This window comes from Urocampus carinirostris, chromosome 18 (assembly GCF_059441175.1).
Source record: "Urocampus carinirostris isolate Australia breed hairy pipefish chromosome 18, RoL_Ucar_1.0, whole genome shotgun sequence".
NCBI classification, from domain to species: domain Eukaryota; kingdom Metazoa; phylum Chordata; class Actinopteri; order Syngnathiformes; family Syngnathidae; genus Urocampus; species Urocampus carinirostris.
Genome location: NC_142366.1, coordinates 14,060,383 through 14,085,750, shown reverse-complemented (window position 1 = coordinate 14,085,750; position 25,368 = coordinate 14,060,383). Strand labels below are relative to the sequence as shown.

General features: G+C 40.9%; 1 protein-coding gene across 2 annotated transcripts; it reads left to right on the top strand.

Annotated features, from left to right (window-relative positions):
- Nucleotides 1-350: 350 nt before the first annotated feature.
- Nucleotides 351-25,366, top strand: spata13 (spermatogenesis associated 13). Of its 2 annotated transcripts, none has more exons than XM_088322559.1 (13): nt 351-780; nt 12,525-13,799; nt 16,295-16,714; nt 17,793-17,937; nt 18,006-18,136; nt 18,276-18,455; nt 18,878-19,057; nt 22,321-22,500; nt 22,641-22,873; nt 23,207-23,336; nt 23,412-23,787; nt 24,768-24,842; nt 24,922-25,366. In XM_088322559.1, exons 1-13 carry the CDS (start codon nt 772-774, stop codon nt 25,101-25,103), a joined length of 3,516 nt encoding a protein of 1,171 aa, XP_088178685.1. In that variant the 5' UTR covers nt 351-771; the 3' UTR covers nt 25,104-25,366. The 2 variants fall into 2 exon arrangements, with proteins under 2 accessions (XP_088178685.1, XP_088178686.1); XM_088322560.1 differs by lacking the exon at nt 351-780 and adding an exon at nt 7,967-8,028.
- Nucleotides 25,367-25,368: the final 2 nt, after the last annotated feature.

The following is a 25,368-nucleotide window of genomic DNA, read 5'->3' as shown; positions in this document are numbered from 1 at the left end:
AAATAAACTACAGCAAATAAAAGCATTGTGTTCAAATTTTTGGGATGGGCAAGAGCCTACGCCGCAACTGGAACGTCCTGTATTTCCTCAGAAGCGAAAAAAAGGCGTGACAGGTATTCTATCCACCACGTGATTGGCTGACCGTCAAGCGACTGTTTCTCTGCAGACCAATCATATCTTAAACAAGCTATACGCCACTCCTCTCTTTCTCCCCAAATGGTCTCACCGGAATAGAAACGGGGCGTGACTCTCTCAAATCATCCGACTGGTGATTGGCCTGCGTCACAGCAGTCATACGATTGTCAACTAATGGAATCGCTCTGGGCTTTCTTCAGCCCCGCCCCCTCGTTCAAGCCAACTGCAACAAGTGCATTAAGATGCTCCTGTCCTCCTCGAGACGGACTTTTTAAACTCAAGCTTTCGCTGCCGGAAAATAACTTTTTACTTCATACTCCGCTCAAGAAATGCTTTAAATTAACTTTGAACTTCATTTTGGACTCTTGTATCGTTTCGGAAAGTCAAGTTGAGTAACTTTGTGTCGCGACTGAAGATAACTAACAAGCCATTGTTACCTAGTTAGCAAAAGTTGCTATTAGTTAGCTCTTGTTTGTGTCCGAAATGAACTCGAAATGAAGTGGAAAATGTTATTTTCTGTGGCCTTCTTTTCTTTCTTTTGAATTGACTCCCACTCGACATGGAGGAGGGGAGCGAGGCTTCAGAGAAAGCCCGTCTACTTATTTATGGCTAAAAAAATAAGTCATATGTGCAAGTATGAGCAAGGTAAGTCGTCCATTTTGGATTTTTAATGAAGTTGTTACTGTTAATGTCACTTTTCTTCTGATTTTTTTTAAAAATCACTGTGCCTCCGATGTAATTGAGAGGAAGGGTGACTGCATTACAGCCTTGGTTGTTATAGTGATGTGGGAGAAGGGAGTGGGGGCATGAGTGTGTGGGGGCACTTACAAAGAGCTTTATGGGCCAAAAGAAAGTGAATCAATGGTAGAAAGAAGTAGGCACTTTGGCTCCAGTTCTTAGTGTCGTGTTAATCCCCCCCTCCCAATACACACACAAAAAATGAATACAAGAGGAAATAATGCAGTGATCCAGCTGCATGTATAACGTGAATGTAGGGTTCTTTCATTTAGAATAGTTGTGTCCTTATTGTCATTGATAAAAAACAATCCTCCTCCCTGTCAACCTTAGCCAATTGCTCCCCTCATTAACGAGTCACGGTTCACAGAACCCTTAACTGCGGAGGTTGTCGGGGCACCACTTCCTCTGGTGTGTCTTGGGCAAGTACTGCCTCCCAACCCATCTCCCGTCCATTTTTTGGGTAGGGGTTTGCATCCCCACATGAAAAGGATAGTACTTGTTTAATGGTAACCAGTAGCTGTGATAAGCCTCTTGATTTGACTCAGATACAGGACCTTCATCAACTGCTTCCTGTTTTCTCGTGTAAAGTGTCATCCCGATTGATGAACCAGACCTCCGTAGTGACAGGCAGCTTCGTGTGACAATACCGACACTAAATCCGTAATCGCTGTGTAAAAACTATTTTGTTCAACGATTTTGAGTATCACACCGTACGAAGCATCCCTTGTGGGTTTTTTTCTATTTTTTTTCACAGCAAGACAGACTATGAAGAATACCGCGACAATATTGGCAATTTACAATGACGTCATGTGCAGGCAGTGGCTGAGACGATCCAGATTAGAGCCCAAATTGGCAAGACAAGATGGCTCTAACAAAAAACTATTTTAAATATATACTGTATGTGTATATATATATATATATATATATATATTTATATATATATATATATATATATATATAAATTAGTTTTGCCTGCACAATTTGAAATGAACTAAAAATGTATTAAACCCTACTGAGGATAAGCGGTGCAGATAATGAATGAATGAATGAATGGTTTGATGTATAACATGCAGAAAACACATAAGTTGACCGGTATGTAGTTTGCAATAAGATAAGACGAGGCACTCCAGGATTAACGACATTAAAGAAAAAAAGAATCTTACTCTAGATTGGCACTATTCACAATGTACTGCTTGTAGTTTAGCCTAAACTGTAGGTGCATCAGAAAAGTAGCACAATGACAATATTAGCAACATTGCGCAATCATAAGAATGCAGAAATAAAATATGAATATCTGACCAACATAATATTAAAGCTTCTGTAGTTTCTCTGCCAATTTTGTAGCAAATTACGAACTATGCATTTTCTATGATGGCTACGAAAATCGAAAGATCAAGTGATACAAGTATTTTTTTTCTTGAAAATTTTGATTGTTACAAATATCAAACACATTCCTTTACCCCTTGTGGTGTGTCTTGGGTTAGTACAGCCTGGCGGTGCCCGTCCGTTTCCAGGCCCATTAGGCAATGTTAGTTGTTTTTCTTGACTATGTTGTTCCAAATATTAGACTTGTATATTCATACTAAATTTGTACATTACATTTATTAATGATCACCTCTTTTGTTTTGTGGTCACATTAAGAAAAATGACAATCACAAATGCTAAGAAAAACGTTTCCAAATCTGAAAATTCTCTATTCCTAAGTATGATTTTCTTGGTTGGGGCTTCTCTGAAATATACATTTTTCTGTAAGATATTTTCTCGCAGTCATGTGTGCCTGTTTAGGGCAGTGATGACTCTGTGGAAGAAAGTTTTTGAGCCTATTAGTCCTTGTTTTAAGGGACCTGTAGCATCTGCCAGAGGGCAGCAAGTCAGAGAAGTGTCCTTATTAATGTCCTCGCTAACATTGCCCCCCCAGGCTGGAGAGAGGGCAGCCCATGATTTTCTGCGCTGTGTTATAGACTCAGTAAGTTTGTCCTTCCTCCAAGTAGTCTACACTGTAATGCTTTATGCCAGTATGCATTATAAGCTTTAAATGCGCTGACAGCATAAAAATTGGTCTCCGGCCAGTTTTGCACTCATTTGGTTACTTAATTATAGTTCTATTGACATTCTTTCGGAAACTGAAATAAGTCACTCCTAAAGGTTTACAGAATGATTCGATTAAAACTCTGAGGTTTGTTAAAATGTTGAATGGATGTCTTAATGAATTTCCTTTTAATTCTAATGCCATATCTGTAGTGTGGCTAATACAGGATCAGGCTTTTGTATATTGGGATCATACCATTCATGCAAAAACAATTAGTCATCAAATGCAGGTATGAGAAAATTTGTTCAAAGTATTTGGGGTTATGTAAATAAGGCCTCAGGAAAATAATTTGAAAAATATGGGGGTAGGCCTAATATCATTTAATCAATTTTCTGAATGTTACGCGTTTTAATTTTTTTTTCCTAATGTTCTGCGTTTTAATCATATTTCAAGATAAATATTAGTCGTGGGGATGCACAGATATTTGGTCCGGAAGATGTTTTGGTGATAGTCCGATTTCCTCTAAAATAAACCGAGCGATTTTTTCTGAGAAGGTCAGCCGTCTTCAGCTGCTGAAATAACTAATTAAATTGTCAATCGTATTGAGGACAACTACGCCATATGCCAGTAAAACAACCATTTGATTGCTTTGCAGATAGTATTGAATTTTTAAGGATAAAGCCAGACAAAAAATGTGAGGATTTATATTGTATGTTAAGATAAATATTGTGATCGGCAGGTCTGATTTAAGGGATTAAAAAGGACCCTTTTTTTCAATTTGGCACAGAACATCTCTTGTTCCTCCCCACAATCATGCAGATATGTTCCAAAATATTCTATGCGCCATGAATCTCTAGGAATTAATTTCTTGACAGTTTGACCTCATATCCCTTAGAGCGGTGGCGTCTCTGGATGAGTACGAGAAGCAAAACAAACGGCGCGTCCCGTTAAAAAAAGACAGACAGCGATTGTAGTAATCAGCGAACGCATAGCGCTTATTTGAGCTTAGAGTAAATCAAACTTTGCTTACCGTCTCGCTGGGGGACTTATGTCCAAGCTGATCTTAAAAGTTTACCTGCCGTCGTGTACTCCGTGCGTTCCTACTTAGACTTCGCCTCATTTTAGATATGTGATTGTGACTTTTCTGCTCGTGTTTTTGTTGCTTGTTCTCTAATTAATATAATATTTTCCAGATAGCTCCCCGTGAGTGTGCGGGCTCCTGAAGGCTTGCCATTTTGTTTGGTCTTGGTTAGTCCAGGTAATAGTCGGGTAGCTGGCCAGCCTTCTGTGTTCATTGTTTTTTCTCCCGGCTGGGTTTGTTTTGGGTTGCCGTGGTAGTGTTTTGTTGTTGACTGGCAGTTATCCTGGCTGCTTACTGCATGTTTTCGGTCTGCCAGCCTTCCGCTTTTTCCACCGAACGATCCCGGTTCGTCCTCTATAGCTAACCTGCCGTGTCCCGACTGGTTTAGTCCATGTTAGCTCTGTGTTCTTTTTGCCAGTTCGCCCCATTTTGGCTGCTCATCATTTGTTGTGCTATCTCAAAACCTACCAAAACTTGGCTTAAAACACTAAAAAAAATTGACTAGTTCACATGCAAACCAATAGGATGACTGTGTGTGTGTGTGTGTGTGTGTGTGTGTGTGTGTGTGTGTGTGTGTGTGTGTGTGTGTTAATTTCTCACAATTTGTATGTTTTAGAATTTGGGAATCTCTTCAAGTGTCTTGTGGGGTGATGTCACTTGAAATTGTTGTGCGTATTATGTTTTACACTACAACAACATCCACGTCTTCCTATAGCCTACTTTCTCTAATATACTTTCTTGCAGCTCAGGAATTTGAATTGTTACCATAGCATCGCGTTGCCTTTCAATTCCTCAGTCTGGTTCAAATTCCAGAAAAGCTGTCTCGTTTTTCAAGCCTTCGTCAGTAACTGTGTTGACTCTTGACGGGGCTCGTCCGTGCATTGTATAAAATTCCCTGGTTGTCTGTCACTATGACAGCCGATCAGGTGGAAGTTGTTTCTACACCGCCCATGTGTGAGCACAGACGTCCCTCCCCCGGCAGGCAGAGCTTCCCACGCTCTAACTGGTGGGGGGGTGGGGGAAAGTCTACCATTCTCTTTTCTTACCCTACATCCTGGAATCTGAAAACTTAAGTTCAAAGTCATTGATCGCTTCATTGAAATTTTGGTAACTGCACGGACAAAAACAAGTAAAGTGTAGCCCGTACTATAGTTAGGTCTGTCCAGTCCCAGAATGACCCCCCCATCTCCTATAGGGAGATCACAACCTGTTGTGGGGGCTGCATCGCAAGCTTTCGAGTGTCACTCGAAGTCAGTGCCAAATGGCCCGCTTGTCTGCTTGATTAGGCTATCATGTGTAGATGAAACCTTTCTCGAAAGCAAAGCTGCGTTAATCACATTAGCAACGGCATGGAAGGGGAAAATGCAAGGCTAGCGCGCACACACAGTGCTTGCGCAGGGGTGCTACAATGAGCTGACTCGTAGCATCTACTAATTGGTGTTGAGCATTTTCAATGCCGGATCAACCTTGCCAAACCAAACAAACAGAAATGTGATAGCATTTTAAAATGTGGAAAAGTTACTACTGTATGTTAAAGATGGGGTGAATCATTTTGAACGTCCTTATAAAAGTTAGATAATTCTCCATTAAGTATGTATTAACAATGCCCAACAGATTTCAAAGAGCCCTCATGCTTCATTTCCCCCGTGCCTATCTGCTTTTAGCTCACTTTTTAGCAAAGCTGTTCGGGGCAGAACACATCACGTAGGAGGAATAGGGGTTGGTCATGCTCACCCCCGCGGGTTTGATTTTGTTTATATTTGTCAATGTAGCATGAAAATCCTAGAATTCATAAACACAAACCCAAGAAAGATGGAAAAAAAAAGGAATTTTGAGTGTGTCTAAGAATTGCACGCGTATCATGAAAGAGCCTATGCAATGGTGACACAAGCCAGGAGATGGCAGCAGCAAGTATAAAAGTTCCAAATTCTGTACAGTTCCTTAAAGAAAATTTGAAATTTGTTTTTATGTCATTGTATTTATCAGTTACATGTTTCACACACTGATTTGGATTTATCAGAATGACTTTATTTGTATTTTACATTTTTCAGGTAATCATATCTATAATATACTATAGTATACCAAGTATAACAGTTCAGTGACAGTCACTGATGCTGTGATGGTGCCTCGAATCCATTATTTTGCATGTGAATAATTCATAATTTTACGGAAACAAATTTAAAGTTACACATATAAGACACTTGTATTCATATTCTTTTTTCCTCTGCAAAAATGAACTATTTGGTGCTCTTTCATTTGTGTACGTTATACTGCCTCTGTTCAATGTGTGCAATTGATCAATGATATTTCCATTTGTTTATATAAGATGTGATAGTTTGCATGATTGCAGTAAACGAAACACCCCTAACCGTCCCACCCTTCAACCATTATACAGTATTGTACATGAAGGATCCTGGGAAAGGATTAGTTAAAGCGATGGAAATGGACAAGCAGCCCTTTTCCCATGATCCACCCTAGTTTGAAGATCCAGGTTTTTAATGCACGTCTCTTTCTGCTCTTAATGATATGATCCCTGGCCTGAGGCGAGGGGCATACCTATGTTGGGTTGACCTTGGTCTAAGAGTTTACTTGTGCTTTGCAATTCTTTTAGGAAGTCTTAGATAGTTGAATGTTTTTTTCCCAAGTTTAAGAAGAGTCATCATCTCTTTAGCAGAGGCAAGTTTGTTTATTATGCACGTGTATTTTTCCCTGCAGCATGCATGTTGACGTATCAGCGTGCATGTTCGTCCTCGTCTCCGAGAGTTTAATCTCAGGCTGGCTCCAGCTGGTTGCATGAACCCGATGGGAGGGAGGCCGGAGGGTGGGAATGGGAAATGGGCTCGCGACTTCTTCCTGAGCTTTTCATTAAATAGAGACCAGGACCCTTTTTATTGTAAGCTTACATACGTATTTCAACATTTTAGATCCACCCCAGAAATGGGTAGAAAAACTAACACTGCAATTGTTTGGAAAATAAAAATTTTGGCTAGTGTAATTTTGTCATTTTTCAATCAGATTTTTAAACGGGCCTCTACTGCGTGTTTGTTGTGAAATAGTTTTTAATTTCTTTACTCTTTTAATCATATAATAAATCAAAATTATTTCATTATTTAAAAGAAAAATCACAAGACTCCTAGAATGTTCCCAAAAACTCTCCACTTGGATAAAAACACAATTAATTTATAAAGAAAATTGATTTAAATAATAAACAAGCATGCGAGAACTATCACATTGCAATTATGCACGTGCAATTTTTAAAATACAGGAATTTACATTCATTTTGCATATCATGAGCTTCACCTAGAGGGAGCTGACATAATTGGCGGCCATCTTACTGCTACGGTTACACAAAATCCTCCAAAAGGCTGGGCAAAATAAAGGGAAATAATATGTTGCGTTTTGTCACGTTGAGTCCCCGGAGTTTGTATTCTTCCTCGTGCTTCTTAGCACTCTTTTTTTGGTGTCACTACACAATACAGTAAGGCCACATCTTGTGTTCAAATCATACACACTGTCCCTTTAAGTATAATAAACATTTGAAATTGTTCAATTCAATTTAGTCTGTGTAAATGTTTAGTCTATTCGGTGTATGGTTTTCTTTTCAATTATTCTAACACAATTATTCAAAGACCTTATTTTATTGGCTTTTGGCAACCTCAGTCAATGTTCTCCCCCAAAGAACAGTCTCGAAGCTAGTGAAAACATAGTGGAATTTCCATCACGGGATAGAAATCCGAGAAAACAAGCGTAGTGGACTTGTTGACATTCCTGGCCTATCTCCTATCTCCTACCACTCTCCCGGTCGGGATAAGATATCCCGCTGCTTTTCGTCAATCTCCGGCGGCCGTACCAGAAGACGATGTAAACGCTATTTTCAAAATGGCTCATTGTTCCTGGGAAAAATGGTGGTTATTGTCTGTTAGCGGGTTGTACTTGGCAGTGACATCACAGGGCTACTGTTAGAACTGACGGAAGATTCTGCAACCATTTAGGTCTGTGATACAGCACTTGCAGTGGACGGTGGCTTTTCCTGGCTGATGTAGAGGTGATACCCTTCTGATTATTCTGATTATTAATATTTGTTGCAACTTAAAAGTATTCTCAAAATTTTTTTTTTTTCAATTAGGCACAGAATGTGTAATGTTCCTCCCCACAATTATGCAAATATGTTGTAAAATATTTGGCACGCCGGGGTACTCGATAAGTTTAGTCTTAAAGCTGACGCATCTGGTTTGTCTGCTGTAAAGCTGTGACGCCATTAAGAAAACAACTGTTTCATAATGGCGAAGTCCGTTAAAGCAACATGTGAGGACAGCTCCAAAACAGACAGCGAATGTAGTAAACAGCGACTGCACGCCACTCATTTATGCTTGGAGTTAAGCGATCGTGGTCTTTGTTTGTGTTAGCATTCGGGGTGCCGAGTGCTTTTCTGTTTTGTTTGCTTCGGTTGGTCCTCTTTGGCTGCCCACCATGTGATGTTTGGCCGGCTAGCCTGTCCGTAAAAACGGTTTTGCTGTGTCCCTTGGTTTGCTTCCGGCTCGCTTTAGGTTTATCACCTTAGCCGTTCCTGCTTTTCGTTGTTTCCGATTAGCCTTGCTGCTCACTCCATGTTTTTTGGCGCAGGTTTTGCCGTGTTCCTTGGTTTGTTTATTACCGTTGCTACTTTTCATTATTGGTTCCTGGTTAGCCTGACTGCTCACCACATGCTTTTTGAACAGTTAGTCTGGTGTTAGCACCGGTTTGGCTGTGTGGTTTTTTTCTTTTTATTCTCAGCCAGCTTCTTCATAGCCATTGCTTCTTTTCTTTGTTGGTTTCTGGTTAGGCTGGCTCCTCACCTCGTATTTTTTAGTCGGCCAGCCTTAGGTTTTCTGCTTAGGCTGTGGCCGCGTATCATTGACCGGTCCTGTTTTTTCTCCATCTGTGGATTTCCATGTGTTAATTTGGCACTTTAGCTCCTATTTGGATGATCACTCTTTGTTTTTCCATTACTGCATCCACCTGCGACACAACAGCTAGGCATTGTCCTCAAAAACTACCAAACCTTTGCTTAAAACACTCGTAACCTGTTTGACTAATTAACACGTAAGACAATATGGCGACTGCCTTGCTAGGGTTCTGGTTAGAGGTAAGATCGGGCCAAAAAAAAGCACCCGAGCCCGACGCAGGCCCGAGGGGTATTAAACCCGACCCGGACCGAGCCCGACTAATTAACTGGATTTGCTGGCCCGGCCCGAGAGGGCCCGAAATTACATATTTTATTTATAAGGAGGGGTGATTTATGATAACAAATTAAACTCTGCCTTTTGTTACAACATCTAGGCCTAAGTTAAATAAAACTGTATAAACATTTACATCTTTTATATTTCTGTGTCTGCACTGCAGATGTTACATTAAGCGACAATCTGTCATTGACGGGGTTTTTTTTTTTGAGGTAGCGAAAACATTTAAGGGCGTCCGTCATTTTGACGACTTGATCATTGGGCCATAATCCACAGCAGCAGTAGTAGTACGTCCTTAAGATTTTAGCGCAGCACTTTCATTCAGGGGGTGTTGACGTGTTGTGCCCTTTTCCGACTCCTATGCAAATCCCCCCCCCCCCCCCCCCCCCCCCCTGATCGTATTCTATATAAAACGCTTATTAAAACAATAAAGCGAGCTAATTATAATAATTGGGAGATCCTAGTCTATATAACGCGTTTATTTAAACAATAAAGCGTGATTTTATTCTGCAAATTGCGTTTTTTAACGCGGATGAAAATGTCACCAACGTCAATGTACGCTTCCGACAAAAGCGATCGTATTCTATATAATACGCTTTAAAACAAAATAAAGCGATCTAATTATAATAATTGGGAGATTCTAGTCTATATAACGCGTTTATTTAAACAATAAAGCGCGATCGTATTTTACAAAATGCGTTTGTTAATGCGGATGGAAAAGTCACCAACGTCACTGTACGCTATGATTTCCGCAATCACAACTAATTGTACACAAATAATATTTATTTGATTTACTATATTCTTTGGTCTAGTATCCATACATAGTTTAAGTATATATTTTTAATGAACATATATTTATAATTATTAATTAATTAAAAAAAAACAAAAAAAAAAAAACAGGACCGAACCCGACCCGACCGTATGACTGACATTTCAGGCCCGACCCGGCCCGAAATTGCCTCGGGTTCGGGTTCGGGCTCGGGCTCGGGCCATAAATCTTAGGTCTAGTTCTGGTGTTCTTCCGATGACAAAGACAAGACATGCTGTCTTCAAAATGAATTCTCTGAAGATAATTGGAATATACTGATGAAATATGTAAAGATTTTATGAAAAAAAAATGTGTACTATTTCCTCACGATTTGAATGTTTAATAATTTGGGAATACCTATATCAGTGATTTTTGACCACTGTGCCGCACTGGTGTGCCGTGAGAGATCGTCAGGTGTGCCGTAAGAAATTAACCAATGTCACTTTTTAAAATTTAAAATTTTATAAAACAATTATGAATCATTTTCTGAAAAACATTGTCATTGTCAAGTGTCTGTGCTGTAAAAAAGGGGGGTTTTATAAATTATATTGTAATTAAACATACTGCTCAGTGTCATTTTATAACATTTTTGGTTAGTGGTGTGCCGCGAACTTTTTCCAACGTAAAGAAACGTGCCCCGACTCAAAAAAGGTTGAAAAACACTGACCTATATTACCTGTAGCTGCTTTTAAAATGTAATTACAGTAAAAGAAACTGGAATAAAAGGCCAGCATTGTATTTTTTTGTTGCGTGTTTGCTGAACAATGTTGCGGTGAAAGGTTGGAAATTGCTATTAACGTTCAGGAAACTTGGCAATTTACCGCATTAATCACAACGGATTAGCATTTTTCGTCGCTTAGTCATGCTCCAAGAGGCCCGCTTCAAAGGCCCAGCTGCGTTAACCTACCACTGTGAATCACACACTTTGCAGAAGAGAAACCCCTAATCTGGGCCTCAGCTCCCTCCTCCAATAGGGTGGTCCTTATTTTTCGACTTTTAAAATTTCATGCTCTGACCCCTTGAATATGTTCCAATATATACAAAACGTAATTAGGCAAAGTTTCATCAAAATCAAAGGATATTTAGAGGTCGCTCAAGGCCTCTGAAATTTTGGTATGAAAAATAAGGATTTTTCGCACATTATATCAGACCTAGTGTACAAAGTTACTTGTAACTTTTCTTGTGTTACAATTATAAGCAATGGACTGAAATTGGATGTTCTAAAACGCCGTACACATAGGGTTAAGATTTCCGTTTTTTTCTCGAAAATTGCCAAAATTTTACCATTTTGGGAAATTTCAAAGTCGTTGAGCTACCTCTAAATATTATCCAAATTGTTCAAAATTGCACACAGTGTGTTTTTATCGATATAGGAACATATCTGGGGGGTCAGAGCCCAATATTTCAAAAAAAAATTTTTCGACCCCCATTAAGGACCACCCTATGGACCTCCAACTTTCCAATCTCAGCACCAGCCCGTCATGTTCCAAGTCTCTTGGTTCTTGCCACACTGGTAGAACTATTTTTTTATTTACCTGTGACGCATCTGGAGTATTATAAACAACCATTATCTGTCCATGTGCTCATTCCTGAAGTTCTTGCTTAAGGCTTGCTACTGCAGTAGCTGGGATATGGATTGAGTAATCGTTGTCGTTAATTTGTATTCTTTGCCTTTCAAAGCGGTGCATAAAATGTTTTGGGACATATTTTTAATAGCATCCATAAATATGATATTTGTTCTACCTGCCTTTTAATGTGACTGAAGTATGTCTTATTCATGATCTTGCTTAGTTTATGAGGTGAACTTATAAAGTACCTGGGAACTGTTTTAAATTGTAAACTATTGCTAATTTTATTACAACAAATTCAATAGACTTACTGGATAGAGCATACAGTATGTTTATCACTTAATTTGATTGTATTTCTATTCAATTGTATTTTAGAACATATTTATGTTGAATGAATGATAGAAAATTGCTAGATTATTTTGTTTAATGTAAACATAGTCCACTTCTGCTTAAATGGAAACTATAGGCTACTGAGGATGGTACCTGATAATGGTAGCTTATTTTTTCCTTATGTCATAGGAATTTTTATATAAAATAAATTCTTCTTTTGTGCCTGTTAAAGATTACCAACAAACCATTATAAAATATTGCTTTATTTATCTAAATATACTGGAATATATTTGTTAGGTTTTCAGTAGGTCCAATTAGATTTACAGACTATACATGTCATTTTCTAATTTTTCAACATTCGATTTATTCCGGCACTCAACTTGTAGCCAAATTATTCACTTGTTTATTTGAAACCCTTGCTGTACGGAATTGTTCAGTTGACTTCCTTTGGGATGGTGAGCATCTCAAGGACTTTAAAAAGGTTCTAGGCATTCACTGAGCTCTAGAAAAAAAAAGAAAGAAAAATATATAATGTATGTATATATTACTCACATATACATGACTGTCTGACGTAAAGTCTTTCATAAGTCCTCAAAGTATTTGTTATTTTTGGCAGATAGAACCAAAGGGCAGAGTGTCGTCCATAAGCGAAGACTCTTTCCCTCGCCTCCGCTCCTCCAAAGCAAGCCCACTGATCCTGAGTCGCCCACTCAGCGACTTGTACCTGTTCCAAGGTCCACCTGAGAACAGCACAAGCCAGTACCTGGAGCCTGTCACGGTGGGCCCCGACAGCCACCTGAACGGAGTCGACTCCTCCAGGGTGAAGCCAGGATCTTCAAGAATCATGAGGCTGTTTTCCAGCGCCAGGAAGGACGGCTCTTTTCCTGCGTCGAGTCAAGGGACAGACCGTCTGGCTGCTCCCCCTGGATTCGGCATGTTGGACTCTTTTAAAAAGCTTCGCTCCTCTGTATTTCAGGGGATTCAGAATCGTAGCACCAATGGAATCGATGAAAAGTGCCCATCCTCGTCCAGTCGGGTCTCTGAGAACGGGAACGTCCACACACGTGCCGCCACCGACCAGTTTTCTAATGGAAATTTTATCCCAAGGCCGTACGACTCTGATTTTGACGATGACGACGAGGACATCAACGATGGCCTTCAACGCAATTCCCGCTTTTCCCGGAGTATGAGGAAAGCTTACGGAGTCGGACGCATTACAATGTTTGACACTGATGAAGAGAATGGTGCTGTCGGTAATACGGACCACAAGAAAGCAAAAATTAACGGGCAAGCTGAAAACTCAACCAATGCGACTGTGGCGAGCAGACTGAGTAAAAGTGCGGATAATTTGAACGTTTTTAAAATCCCGTTCAGACACAAGACCCCCATGCCGTCTTCTCAGTTAACCCCTAAGGAGACTAGAGTGTCGAACGGGACTCCAACTATTCCGAGGACCGCCAGTGTTTCATCTGGGGACTTTGGAACTCGCAGGAGGAGCCCGACGAGAGTGAAGGAACAGATGATGAAATTAATGGGTAGCATTACAGATGTGACTATTTTGCACAGGGGAAGTCGCTCGCCTTCCCCGGGCCCCCCCACTCCTATGTCGCCCCTGAGCCGTCTCCACGATGACTACTCCCGACGCATTCCTTGCCGAAGCACCAGCGAGAGACGGCGCCGACCCTCACCCATAAGACCCCGGGTCCTGTCCGCAGGACATGCCCCTCTACTTCACGCACCACTGGTTCACCCACCACCCAAGCAGGATGTAGCTGATCTCCAGGATCATATCTCTTCAGAAGACAAAAGTCGACTGGAAATTACCATATGTGGATTTGTGTCAGACAACCAAGCACCTTCCGGCAACCAAAGAGACGAGCTACTAAATGAGGTAAATGGGAGCATTGCATAACTGTTGACAAACAGGCTCTCAAAATTCCCACTCACTCTTCTACTATTGTTTCCTGTTTACTTCAGTTGGTTGCACTTTACCTTTTCGAGAGCTGTGGCTTGCTAAAATTTGATTGGTACAGTAGATTGCATCTGAAGGGTTTAAATAGAATATTAAATTAATCATTTGTTTAAATTAGTGTTCAGCAGCCACCAGGCCGCGGACTGGTACCGGTCTGTGAATCGTTTGGTACCAGGCACCACAGAAATAAATTAAAGTTGCCTTATTTTTGGCACCGACCGTGTATTATGCGCTTTTTTTTACCCAAAAAAGACCTCAAAGTTTGGGTGCGTATTATACATGAGGTTTTACTGTAGTACATTACTGTATTTGAGCAATGATTGATCAGTCCAAAAAATATCCCTTGCACAACTTTGAATGCAATGGGAATCGAACCCGCATCACAGTGGTGAGAGCGCCAAATCCCAACCACTAGGGATGTAGATGGTAGAGGAAAAACATCAGATGTTCTCATCATCACACTATTTTTGTTGAATACGTAGGGCCATCATTAAATTAATTTGTATACAACGTAAACTATAAACACAATACCAAAATAGAATTCACAATGTACATATTTAATGTCTCAAGTCAGATTTATCGGATAAAGCAGAAAGTTTTTCCCGTCATGATTTTTTTGCGTTTATTTATACATTAGAGGATGACTCTCTGATTTCGCCATTCTATAACATTTGTCTCTGGTATCGGAGTAAAAATGATGATGAGATAAAAATCAAATGCCTCCTTCTATGGCATATACATCCCTGGTGGTCTAGTGATTACACAATGGATTTAGGCTTATTTTTATTATTTTTGTTATTGTTACTAATGATATTTGGACGGGCCACAAGAATGTTGTCAGTCATAGAATTGGTCCGTGGTACAGATAAGGTTGGTGACCACTGGTTTAAATATTTTTGGAGGGGTTAGAATTGAGTTGTTGTTTTTTTTTTTTTTAACCTTTCCTATTGCAACACATAATGTATACTGCAACAAAATTAGTGTCAATTTAGACTATTATCCTATGGGTAAATCTGGGTTTAATATTGCCTTTATAAAGTGAGACCAACAAAGCTGCAGTGGTGCACGACCATGCAGCTCATTGGAAATCATTAGGACACAATTTAGATCAAGTTTCAAGCATGGAAAAAAGGAAACGTCTAAGATAGAATTTCATTGAATGGGGCACTCTGACCCTTGTGCTACAATTCTAAAGGCTTTCCTTTCAGTAAAGACCATTTTGGTTTTGGTTTCATAGCGTTTTGTTCAGTCACTGTCATATGCGCTGTCATGTTTGCCCTCCATGTGATTTATTGACAAGTGCTGGGTCACATGCCCGACCCGGCTGCCCTGAGCTATAAGGAACAGGCTGGGTTAATGATTACGCTTGTTTTATGATTAGCGGCCACTTGCGTAAAACTGTGGGGTGGGCAGGTCCAAGCGAGCGTTCGCCTTGGACGCTGCAGTCACTGTGGCGGCGCAAAGTCCAGCAGCAATAAGCCCGAGTCCCCGTTGAGCCATTTAAAGTGCTCAGATGAATTTTAGTGTCTTTTTTTTTTTTTTTTTTTTTCTAGTGATTTTTTATTTTTGAGGATGCTTTGTTTATCCTAGAAATCTAGCCACTGGGCCCAGAGTCGGGCCTGTATGTGTTCCTCAATGGTTCTGGCGATTTGTGTGCCTTTCCGCTGTGTGTGCGGAGGTCCCGATCCAGATCGGGAGAACCAAAAGGTGAGGTTTGATTGTCAGCTGCTCAAGGCAATATTAACATGTGGAATCAAATTGTGTTTTATTTCGAAATTTGTTAGGTGTTTGGTAAGAAATGAAAAACACATTTCCAAGAAAACTTGACTTAATATTGATTCAGGTACCTTTGATTGTAGAGTAAGTCCAAGCAAAACATTTCATGGACCAGTTTGAGGAGCAGTAGCTCTGTTTCTGATTAACAGATGTACTTGATATTCAGCTTTGGTTGGCTTTTTTTTTTTTTTAAATCAATATTTTTGACAGTCAGGTGTGCATTTATTGTTTGTGTCCCTGTGATATGTGATGGCATTTACTGTATGCTCTCTTACATGTAAGCAAAAAGTGTTGAACTCGAGATAAGCGGAAAAATAAGGTGGACTATCATACAGTACAAGCAGTGTTGGGCTCGTCTCAGCACTAGGACACTGTACAAGAATGAAGAAACAGAAATTACCATGCAACGTTACACCTAATGTTTTTTATGCTGAAAACATGGTCATGTTATCTTCAATCTCCATTTTGCCTTTTTCTTTTAAGACTGGTTTATAAATTATTTTTTTGAGAGGGTGGGGGTCTGCAGCATGGTATTAAATGCCCAATCAACGATCAGTTGAGTGCCATGACACACAACATTATTCCATCGCACGTTATTGACCAGTCGCTTTTGCTGTATCTTTCAATGATTATTTTAGGACTTGTCAGAGAAACATAGGGAGGAAGCATCGCAACAAGATGATGACTCTCAAGAAACCAGCGGTAGTGCCTCTTCCCTTTCCCCAATTTACCTTCCGGAGTCGCCCACATCACCCTGCACAGCGGCCTCCTCCGTCAAGTCCCGGCGACGAAGCGGGCGGCCAAGGCCACGGCCCTTCTCGGACTACGGGCAGCTCCTCTCCAGGAAGCACTGCATTCCCGAGGAGGTGGCTGAGCTGAACCCTGAACAGAGCCCGCAATCGTTTAACCGGGAATGTATCGGTAACGATGCGTCTGATGACGTCAAGGAGTTTGGCATGAACGGAAACGTGCCGAGCAGGCGACCGCCTCGACCGATGTCCGTGATGGGGGTGGAGGAGTTGTACTCCCCTGACACTGACGAGGACAGTCTTCCTTCTGTGCGTTGTTTTTTTTTTAATAAGCAGTGTTGGGAAAGTTATTGGTAAAAAAGGTATTTAGTTACAGTAACTAGTTACTTAATTTAAAAAGTAATTGCGTTGCCCCCAAAGTACTGACCAAAGGTAGCGCGTTATTCTGAAGTCAAGTCAAGTAACTATCTAGTTACAAATTACTGTGGATACTTACATTACCCCTTACATTTATTAAAATAGCCACCTAATAGAATATATAGAAGAAAATATGTACACCAACCTGTGGGAGTGGTAAGCCTTCATATTTCTTGGATTGTGCAGTCTTGAAAGGTTGCAAACTACCAATTGAGACTCTCCATATCGCTTTTATCTTTTGTCTTCAAACCTTTGGCTACTTCCTTGATTTCTGGGTCACGTCCAAGACGTATTTCTTCTTATAGCCATGGTTTATTGCAAAACGTATTTCATCTATTTAATACTCTTTTATTGTAATTTTTGTGCTCGCGTTTGCCCCATTTATATCGTTGTTTCTGTATAGGCCATGCTCCTTCCCCACGCTCTACCCTCGATTTGCTACTGGTGACACAAAACCAAATACGTATGTACATATAGATTGACCCCACGCTTTCAGTATTTTGTAGTCGTAAATACGGTTGAGTGTATACGCTAGAAATTACACATCCTTGTACATACTCGGTGCTTGAGAAAGCGGCACCGTAACTGTATTCAGTTGAATTTTGTAGGTAGATATCAACATCCCAGACTTTGTCACTTGTTGCATTCAGCGCTGTGCTGTTGACTGAAGGGGGGTCGTGTCCGACTTAATGAGCGAAGGAATAACTGCCAAATTGCAGTTGACATGGTCACAATCTGCTTTTAAAATGTAGCGGAGTAACACTCCATGTTGTAATGACAGTTGAACTACGAAATGTTTTTAATAACGCATTACCGTACTCGTTACCGAGAAAAGTAATTGTTTTCCAGGAACACGTTCTTTTGTAACGTGTTACTCCCAACACTGTTAATAAATCAGAAAGGCTGTAGATGGATGGATGTGGACATTTTTTAAATCCCAGAATTTTTCCTCATTTGTCTTTCACTGCAGATTCTGTCACGGCCGCCCATTCCTTCCCACCAGGTGCCGCCCTACAAAGCAGTGTCAGCCAGGTTACGCCCACCCAACCTCTCCCAAAGCACCCCAATCGGACTGGACCGCGTGGGCAAGAGGAAGCTGCACCGAGTGCTCAGCGGTGGGTAAAGTCGAACAGGCGAGAATGTAGATAAAACTCCCGGCCATGCCCTCATCTCCCCTTTTCAGACGGCCTTCCCAAGGGTTTGGAAGCAATGGATGACAGCGTGAGCGAAGAAGAGGAGGAAGAAGGGAGTTTTGAGCTGGACGGCATCACTCCGTACCTGGAGCCGGGAGTGGAGCTGTCCGTCCTAGTGGAAGTAAGCCCCCGCCGCCGCTCACGTTGACTTTACGACATCACGTTTTTGAGCCAACGACTTGACATGAGAAAAACATGTTTTGCGAGCTGAGCCCTAATCTTTCGTGTTTTACGCGGTCTTGTTATGTGTGTGGGTGCAGTGGATCAACTCTGGCCACGCCGTGTATGCCGAAGCCCTGTGGGATCATGTGACCATGGAGGAGCAAGAGCTGGCCTTCAAGGCGGGCGACGTAATCCGCATCCTGGATGCCTCACACATGGATTGGTGGTGGGGCAGGGGACCTGACAAAGAGGCTTGGTTCCCCTCCAGCTTTGTCCGGGTGAGTGGATATCCTGATCTGCTTGTTTGCATTTGACTTGTAAGCTAGCTTGTCTCCAAATGAAAGCCATCTTAACGCCGCATGTTTGTGTAGAAGTCAGTCGACCACCCTCCTGGAGCTTAATTGGTTTCTTTGACAACCGGCTGTTGAGTGACAGTTGAGTCTAAACTTGCTAGCGATTTGATTGGCAGATAGGCGTCTGCTGTGTAATTGCTTGTTGCTAATCCAAAGTTGCAGAGCAAGCGCTGGTCAACTTTCCCATGAGGTTGTCATAGTGACGTCAAGTGGCCCTGGTGCTTTTTTTTTTGTGGTTGAGTGTTTTTTTTTGTCCTTTTGTTAAAGCAAATAGCTGAAGAATCTTTTTAACTGTATATTTTTTTCTTTAGACAAATACTATGTTCCCATCTACTTTTTTTTCCCAGGTTCGTGTGAACCAGGAGGACTCCAGTGCAGGGAGTATTGAGAGTGTGGCAGACCAGGAGGGTCCCGCCCCACGGGAGGCACACAGCAGTCAGCACAAGCAGCAGATGAGGACTAACGTGGTGCAGGAGATCATGAACACGGAACGCATCTACATCAAGCACTTAAAAGACATATGTGAGGTGTGCAACGCATCACGTTTTTCTCTGGGAAGGCAAGAAATGCACGTTTTAGTTTTTGGATGAGTTTTTTCCTATAGTTTCTAATAATGATACATTTGTTTTCTTGGTCCACAACTAGCTACAGTTTTAATGGTCAAATAGTCACGACTATTGAAATGATTAGTCTAATAATCTGATAATTATTCCTTTTTTTGGAAGAAGTTGATTTAATAATCACAAGAAAAATGGGCACAATGATTTAAAAACTACAAAAATAAAAGATACCCTATTTAAAACCAATTTGGCGCAGTCCTCGGTCAGTAGAGACACAAATTCATAAGACTTGGTCAAATTCTGGGTGCAGACTCATTGGCAGCAGTAGAGCAGCATGTAAAACGATTATTATGCGCTTATTAAGGACATTCAGCGGTCAACTTCTAAGTATGTAACAAAAGTACTCAGCGATGCTCAATAGTTTATAATCAAACGGTTTTGACAACTTCTCTTTACAGTGGAATAAATGCATATAAAACATACTTTGCTTGTCATCAAAACTTGATTTGCTTGCCTGTTACTTCAATCTTACCTAGGTGCATGAGCGACTTTGAGGAGAGATTATATTCATGTAGAGATTCCTCGATCTGTTGAAAAAAACAGGTCTTGCTACAATAGTCAACAATGGACTTCATTGTCGACTATTTCCATTATCATTTCGTGTCAATTACTTCGACTAAGCATTGCAACCCTATTGGATATATTTAAAAACAGCTAGACCTACCAAACATGTAATGGTCATTTACTAAAGCTTACGTTTACTTGAGATGTTTTCATAAAGGTGATTTTGTTTTTTCTTTTCCAAAAGCAAAATCTCTAAATAGGAATTTTATCGGGGGAGGGTAAATCCTTTGAATACAGTAAATATCAAAATTTGTAAAAAAAAATAAAATAAATAATAAAAATAAATTGAAGACATTTGAAATACCATTTTCACTGTTTAAGGACATTTTGTTGTGTCTATCCCATGCTACTACAAGACTATAGTTAAAGCATTTCAACTGGTTCAAGTTACATTTATTTATATAGCCCTTAATCACAAAAATGTCTCAAAGGACGGCACAGGATTACAATTACACAATTACAATTTGTTGATTAGAATATTTAATCACAATTAATCTCATGATATCATAGTTAAATAGTGATTAATCGACCATTAATCGCCCATTTTAATCTATTATAAATGTCCCTTTATCATTTTTGTGCAATTTTAATTTATTTAAAACATTGTGCAGGAAATTGAAAAGAATGAACATTAACATTTATATAATAGATATGCAAGCCTCCTACTACTTTTCTTTAAGCCAGTTACTCAAACAGACAAGCCTGTTGACATATTCAGGTAAACGGGGAGGCTCACCTTTTCTGAACAACATTTACAGACAGTGAAAACAACCTTTCAGAAGGTACTGATGTGGCAGGTGTCGCTAAGTACTTGCGTGCAAGACGGCCCATCTCACTGTGACGCTTTATGTGCAGACCACCATTCCACCAATAAAAGGCTCTGCCTTGTAGCGCTCCAGACAATGCTCACACGAACAGAACACAGCGAGTGAGCAGGCAATCCGCAAGACCAAACACATGCCTATTGTTGTTTCCGAGTTACAAGCGGATCCTGTAGTTTTTCTAACGTGGCCACCGCTTATAAAAACTACAAGTTCAGTTGATCACAAATGAACATTAATTTTGCACTAAAATAAATGACGCCGTTAAAATTGATTTGCATTAACGCGTTAGTAACGCGCTATTTTTAACAGCACAAATTTAAGAAATAAAAATATTTTGCCAAAAATGCACTGATTAAAATTGCAGAACACTTTCAGGTGCCTCCCACTTAATGGTGATATTATAACATATGGTGTTAATTTCCTTGATTATCAACCCCTATTTAACCGGCATATAACTGCCAGTTTCACTGACTTTGCAAGATGGTGGGCCGTTCTAAAGTGACTGAAAGCCTCCGGCAGCAGGTTTTCCAGATGAAAACGAGAGGGATGACTCTATCAGCCATAGCAAGAGAAGTTGAACATTCCAAATCTGATTTCAAGAATATTTAATCTTTACACAACTACAAACTCATTCAAGTCACCCGAGAAAGCTTGCCATCCCCAAATGACGAACGTCAAAGGACAGGTGACTGCAGAGGATGTCAGTGGGTAATTGTTTCCACACTGCATCTGGAATTGCTCGCCAGTTCAGTGCTGAACATGGAAAGGATCTATATCGACATACAGTGTCTCGCTGTTTTAGAGTATTTGGACTGAAGACCCACCACACTTCTCATTGGAAAAATAACTCCAAAAGCTAGACAGAGCTTTGCTGAGTAGCATGTTTTGTGGACAGAAGAAAAATGGTCCAGAGTTCACTTCAAATTTCATTTATTTGGCGACACATCGGAGAGAGACTAAAACCAAAGTGTGTAAAAAAATTCAGTGAAAGGTGAATGAGAAAGTGACATGATTTGGGCATGTTTTCTGCATCAGGAGTTGGGCCTCTTTTACAGCTACTTGGCCGAGTCAATGCAAATGTGTATAAATATCTTAACAGCACACAGTTCCTTACTTGCGTACATCGTCTAATCAGCCTGTAGTCTTCATGCAGGACAATGATCCATGTCACACAGCAAAACGGGTAAAGAATTTCCTTGGAGGTGAAAACAATAATGACATGGCCTGTCCAAAGTTCTGATGTCAACTCAATAGTGAAATTCTGGAAACTCCTCTGTGAAAAATTTACGATCAAGAAACTCGCTCACTACAATCACCAAACTCTGTATGAGGCTGGAAGAATAGACCAAAATCACACCAGAGCAGTGTGAGAGACTAGTCCTATCTTGTGGCTACAGTCATTCACAGCAGAGACCGGTGCACTTCTTACTAATTGCTGACCGTGTTAACCTTCAGATTTTTTCCATGCCAACATCATAGTTGTTCTCTAATCTTGATCAGTGTAAGCTCTAATTTTGATGAGTGCGCTGAAAAATGTTTTTGGGTAAAATACCTTTAGTCATTTTGTGGGAAAATTGTTGTCATAGTATGGACACAACAAAATGTCAAACTGTTGAGCTTTGAAGATGGTATTATTTCCAAACTATTCATTTTTTTTACAAAATGTTTTTTAATTTTGATCTCAGTCAGGCTCACGTTTCTTTAATGTCCAACTTAACAGCGTTCTCTGCAGGCCAATATCTGTACTGCTTCCAGAGTGTTTCATTCATCACTCTCTCACAGGGTTACATCCGTCAATGCCGCAAGCACCCTGACATGTTCACCGAGCTCCAGCTGAAGACCATTTTCAGCAACATCGAGGACATCTACAAGTTCCAGCGGCAGTTCCTACGCGACCTGGAAAGGAAGTACAACAAGGAGCAGCCACATCTCAGCGAGATCGGCTCTTGCTTCCTCTTGCAGGTCAACTACTTAAATTCTAACTGGTATTTTCATTTCACAATGATCCATAAATTGAACCCAACATCTGTGACTAGAGTGAAAAGTGATTTCACACCAGGTCTCCCAAATGTTTATGCTCTCCCTTTCTTTTCGTCTCTAAGGGCGAGGGCTTTTCTATCTACTCCGATTACTGTAACACCCACCCGGCTGCCTGCGCCGAATTGCAGCGTCTCATGAAGTCCGGCCGGTACAAGCACTTTTTCGAGGCCTGCCGCCTCTTGCAGCAGATGATTGACATCTCCATCGCCGGCTTCCTGCTCACTCCCGTCCAGAAGATCTGTAAATACCCCCTGCAGCTGGGGGAGCTGCTCAAGTACACCCCCAAAGACCACAGGTACACTTTCCAACCATTACAGCATAGGAGTGGAATTTCTTCATCATCTTAAACACGCACCGACACATCCCTGTCCCACGCATATCTCATCAGAGCACTCAAAAGTGTAAATTACAGGATGCGGGTTGTAAACTGATTTTAAATCAAAAGGGCCCGCAAGGGACATTCGTGTATCACGTTAACCACAAAATAGGGCTGTAAATCACATGCCGAGCTAGCTACTTAAATATGTTGTTAAAAATCAGCTGTAAAATAGGTGTTGCCCTGAAATTTTTACCTTACAAATCATAATTAAAATAAGTTCTCCCTTGTTCTTAATTTGTGTTGCTATAGTGATCACAACGGGGTGAACGACGCCTACGAGGCCATGAAAAACGTGGCGAGTCTGATTAACGAGAAGAAGAGGCGGCTGGAAAGCGTGGATGCTATCGCCCACTGGCAGGTTTCCATTCTCAGATGGGAGGTAATCATCGAGTTTCAAGCTAACCCGGGCGTCGGCCGATAGCCGTGAGCTAAGATTGTGCCGTCGGTGATGCAGGGGCCTGATGTTCTGGTGCGCAGCTCCGAACTCATCCACTCTGGGGAGCTGACTCGAATCCTCCGGCAGGGCAAAATGCAGCAGCGCAGTTTTTTCCTGTTCGACCATCAACTTGTCTTCTGCAAGAAGGATGTCCTACGCCGGGACCTCTTGCACTACCGAGGGCGGCTGGACATGGACCTCACCGAAGTGTTGGACGTGCCCGACGGGCGGGACTCGGACCTGGGTCTGACCCTGAGGAACGCCCTGCGTCTGCGAAACGCCGACACCCTGGAGTTTGTGTGCATGCTGTGCTGCAGGAAGCCCCAGGACAAGGAGAAATGGCTCCAGGCCTTCAAAAAGGAGAGACAGCTTGTGAAGGAGGACCAAGAAATGGGTGAGCATCTCCACTTATTCAAGAGACTACAGCTGCTCAATATATGATTGACCTCGACGTATCTTTGTTTGATAATTGTGGCTTTGCTCTATATTTTTATTTAATGTTTCTGGCTATTCCTGCTCATCACCTCATCCTTTGTAATTGTACCTCTGTTTTACAAATGTTCTTTTTATGTAGGAACCGTATAGAAATGCAGGACGTTTGTTTTTGGAGTGAATTTTCCACCGTTCATTCAAAAATTAAATCCTTCTTTATCTCAAATACTTAAAATGGGCTTTCCAATTCCTTATGCAAAGGAGCTGAACGCAATTTATAACTTTTTACTCGCTCGACCCCCATCCTGGCTTGTTTCATCATTGCAACTTTAGTCCGCTCGTAAATGTTAAGCATGCAAGTTCGTGCATTTCTTAGAAGCTCCCAATAACTTTTCTTATTTTATCTTACTTGGGGTTTGGGTTGGCGTTTTGACTCGAAGCAAACCTTTTCTTACACTCTTCATCTTCTCGCTATACGAGGACGAGCATGACATCAGTCTCCAGCACTACCCCCGCCTCCATTCCTCCTACCTAATATGTTCCGCCCTGAACAGCTTTTCTAAAAGTAACATAAAACAAATAGTTGCAAGGGAGAGTAAAACATAAGGGCTCTTGGAACTCAGTTGGGGTTGTTAACACAAACCTAATAGAGAAAATAATTAACATTTCACCTTTTTAAAGAACACCTCAAATGACGTTTCCCACCTTTAAAATAACTTCTTTGGCGATGCCTAAAAAAATAATAATGTGCCTTTGGGATCTATAATGTCCTGCTAATATAAGAAAGTAATAGAAATAAAAGATGTCCTGGATGCTCCCAGCTAACTTCAAAGGTTGGTCACAAAACTGATTTAACATTTCAAATGGGGCACTGCCGTAAAATTGGACAAGAATTTTGCTGAGTGATTTGGATTGTGTGAAATCTGTATGCTCTGTGTCCAGGAATAGAAATCAGTGAAGAACAAAGGAAGCAGGCTATTGCTAATGCCAGAAGAGCCAAACAAGGCAAGCTCAAAAGTAAGGAAGCGTAATATTGTATTAAATATTTGAAATATATGCCATTTAAAAATATTTTTCACACTAACCTTTTTTGCAGACGCGGGCTATGCCGGCTCCGTACCGCCTCACCACCAAAACCTTCATCCGCTTCACCAGCGCCACGTGACCATCCCAACCAGTGTGCCCCAGCAGCAGGTCTTCTCCTTAGCCGAGCCGCCCAAGCGAAAGCCTTACCAGCTCCTCTACAGCATCACCCGTAGCGCCTTTTTCAAGAAGTGACCAAGAGCTCTCCGTCCATTCTTGCGAATGTACTCAATATTTTTACACGTGCCTTGAATGAAGAAAGGGCCACCGGTGTAAAAATCCCGACTATTTTGTCCTGTGTCTCTTGACAATATCTCTTCTACTTTTATGTTGGCACCTATTTTATTTCACAAAGGCTGGACCCTTTTTGTTGTCGTCTGTTTTTATTTGGATTTCTTCTGATAAACACCCTGTCTGTTAATATAATGTAAATAAAACTCTTGTACTGAAAAACATCATT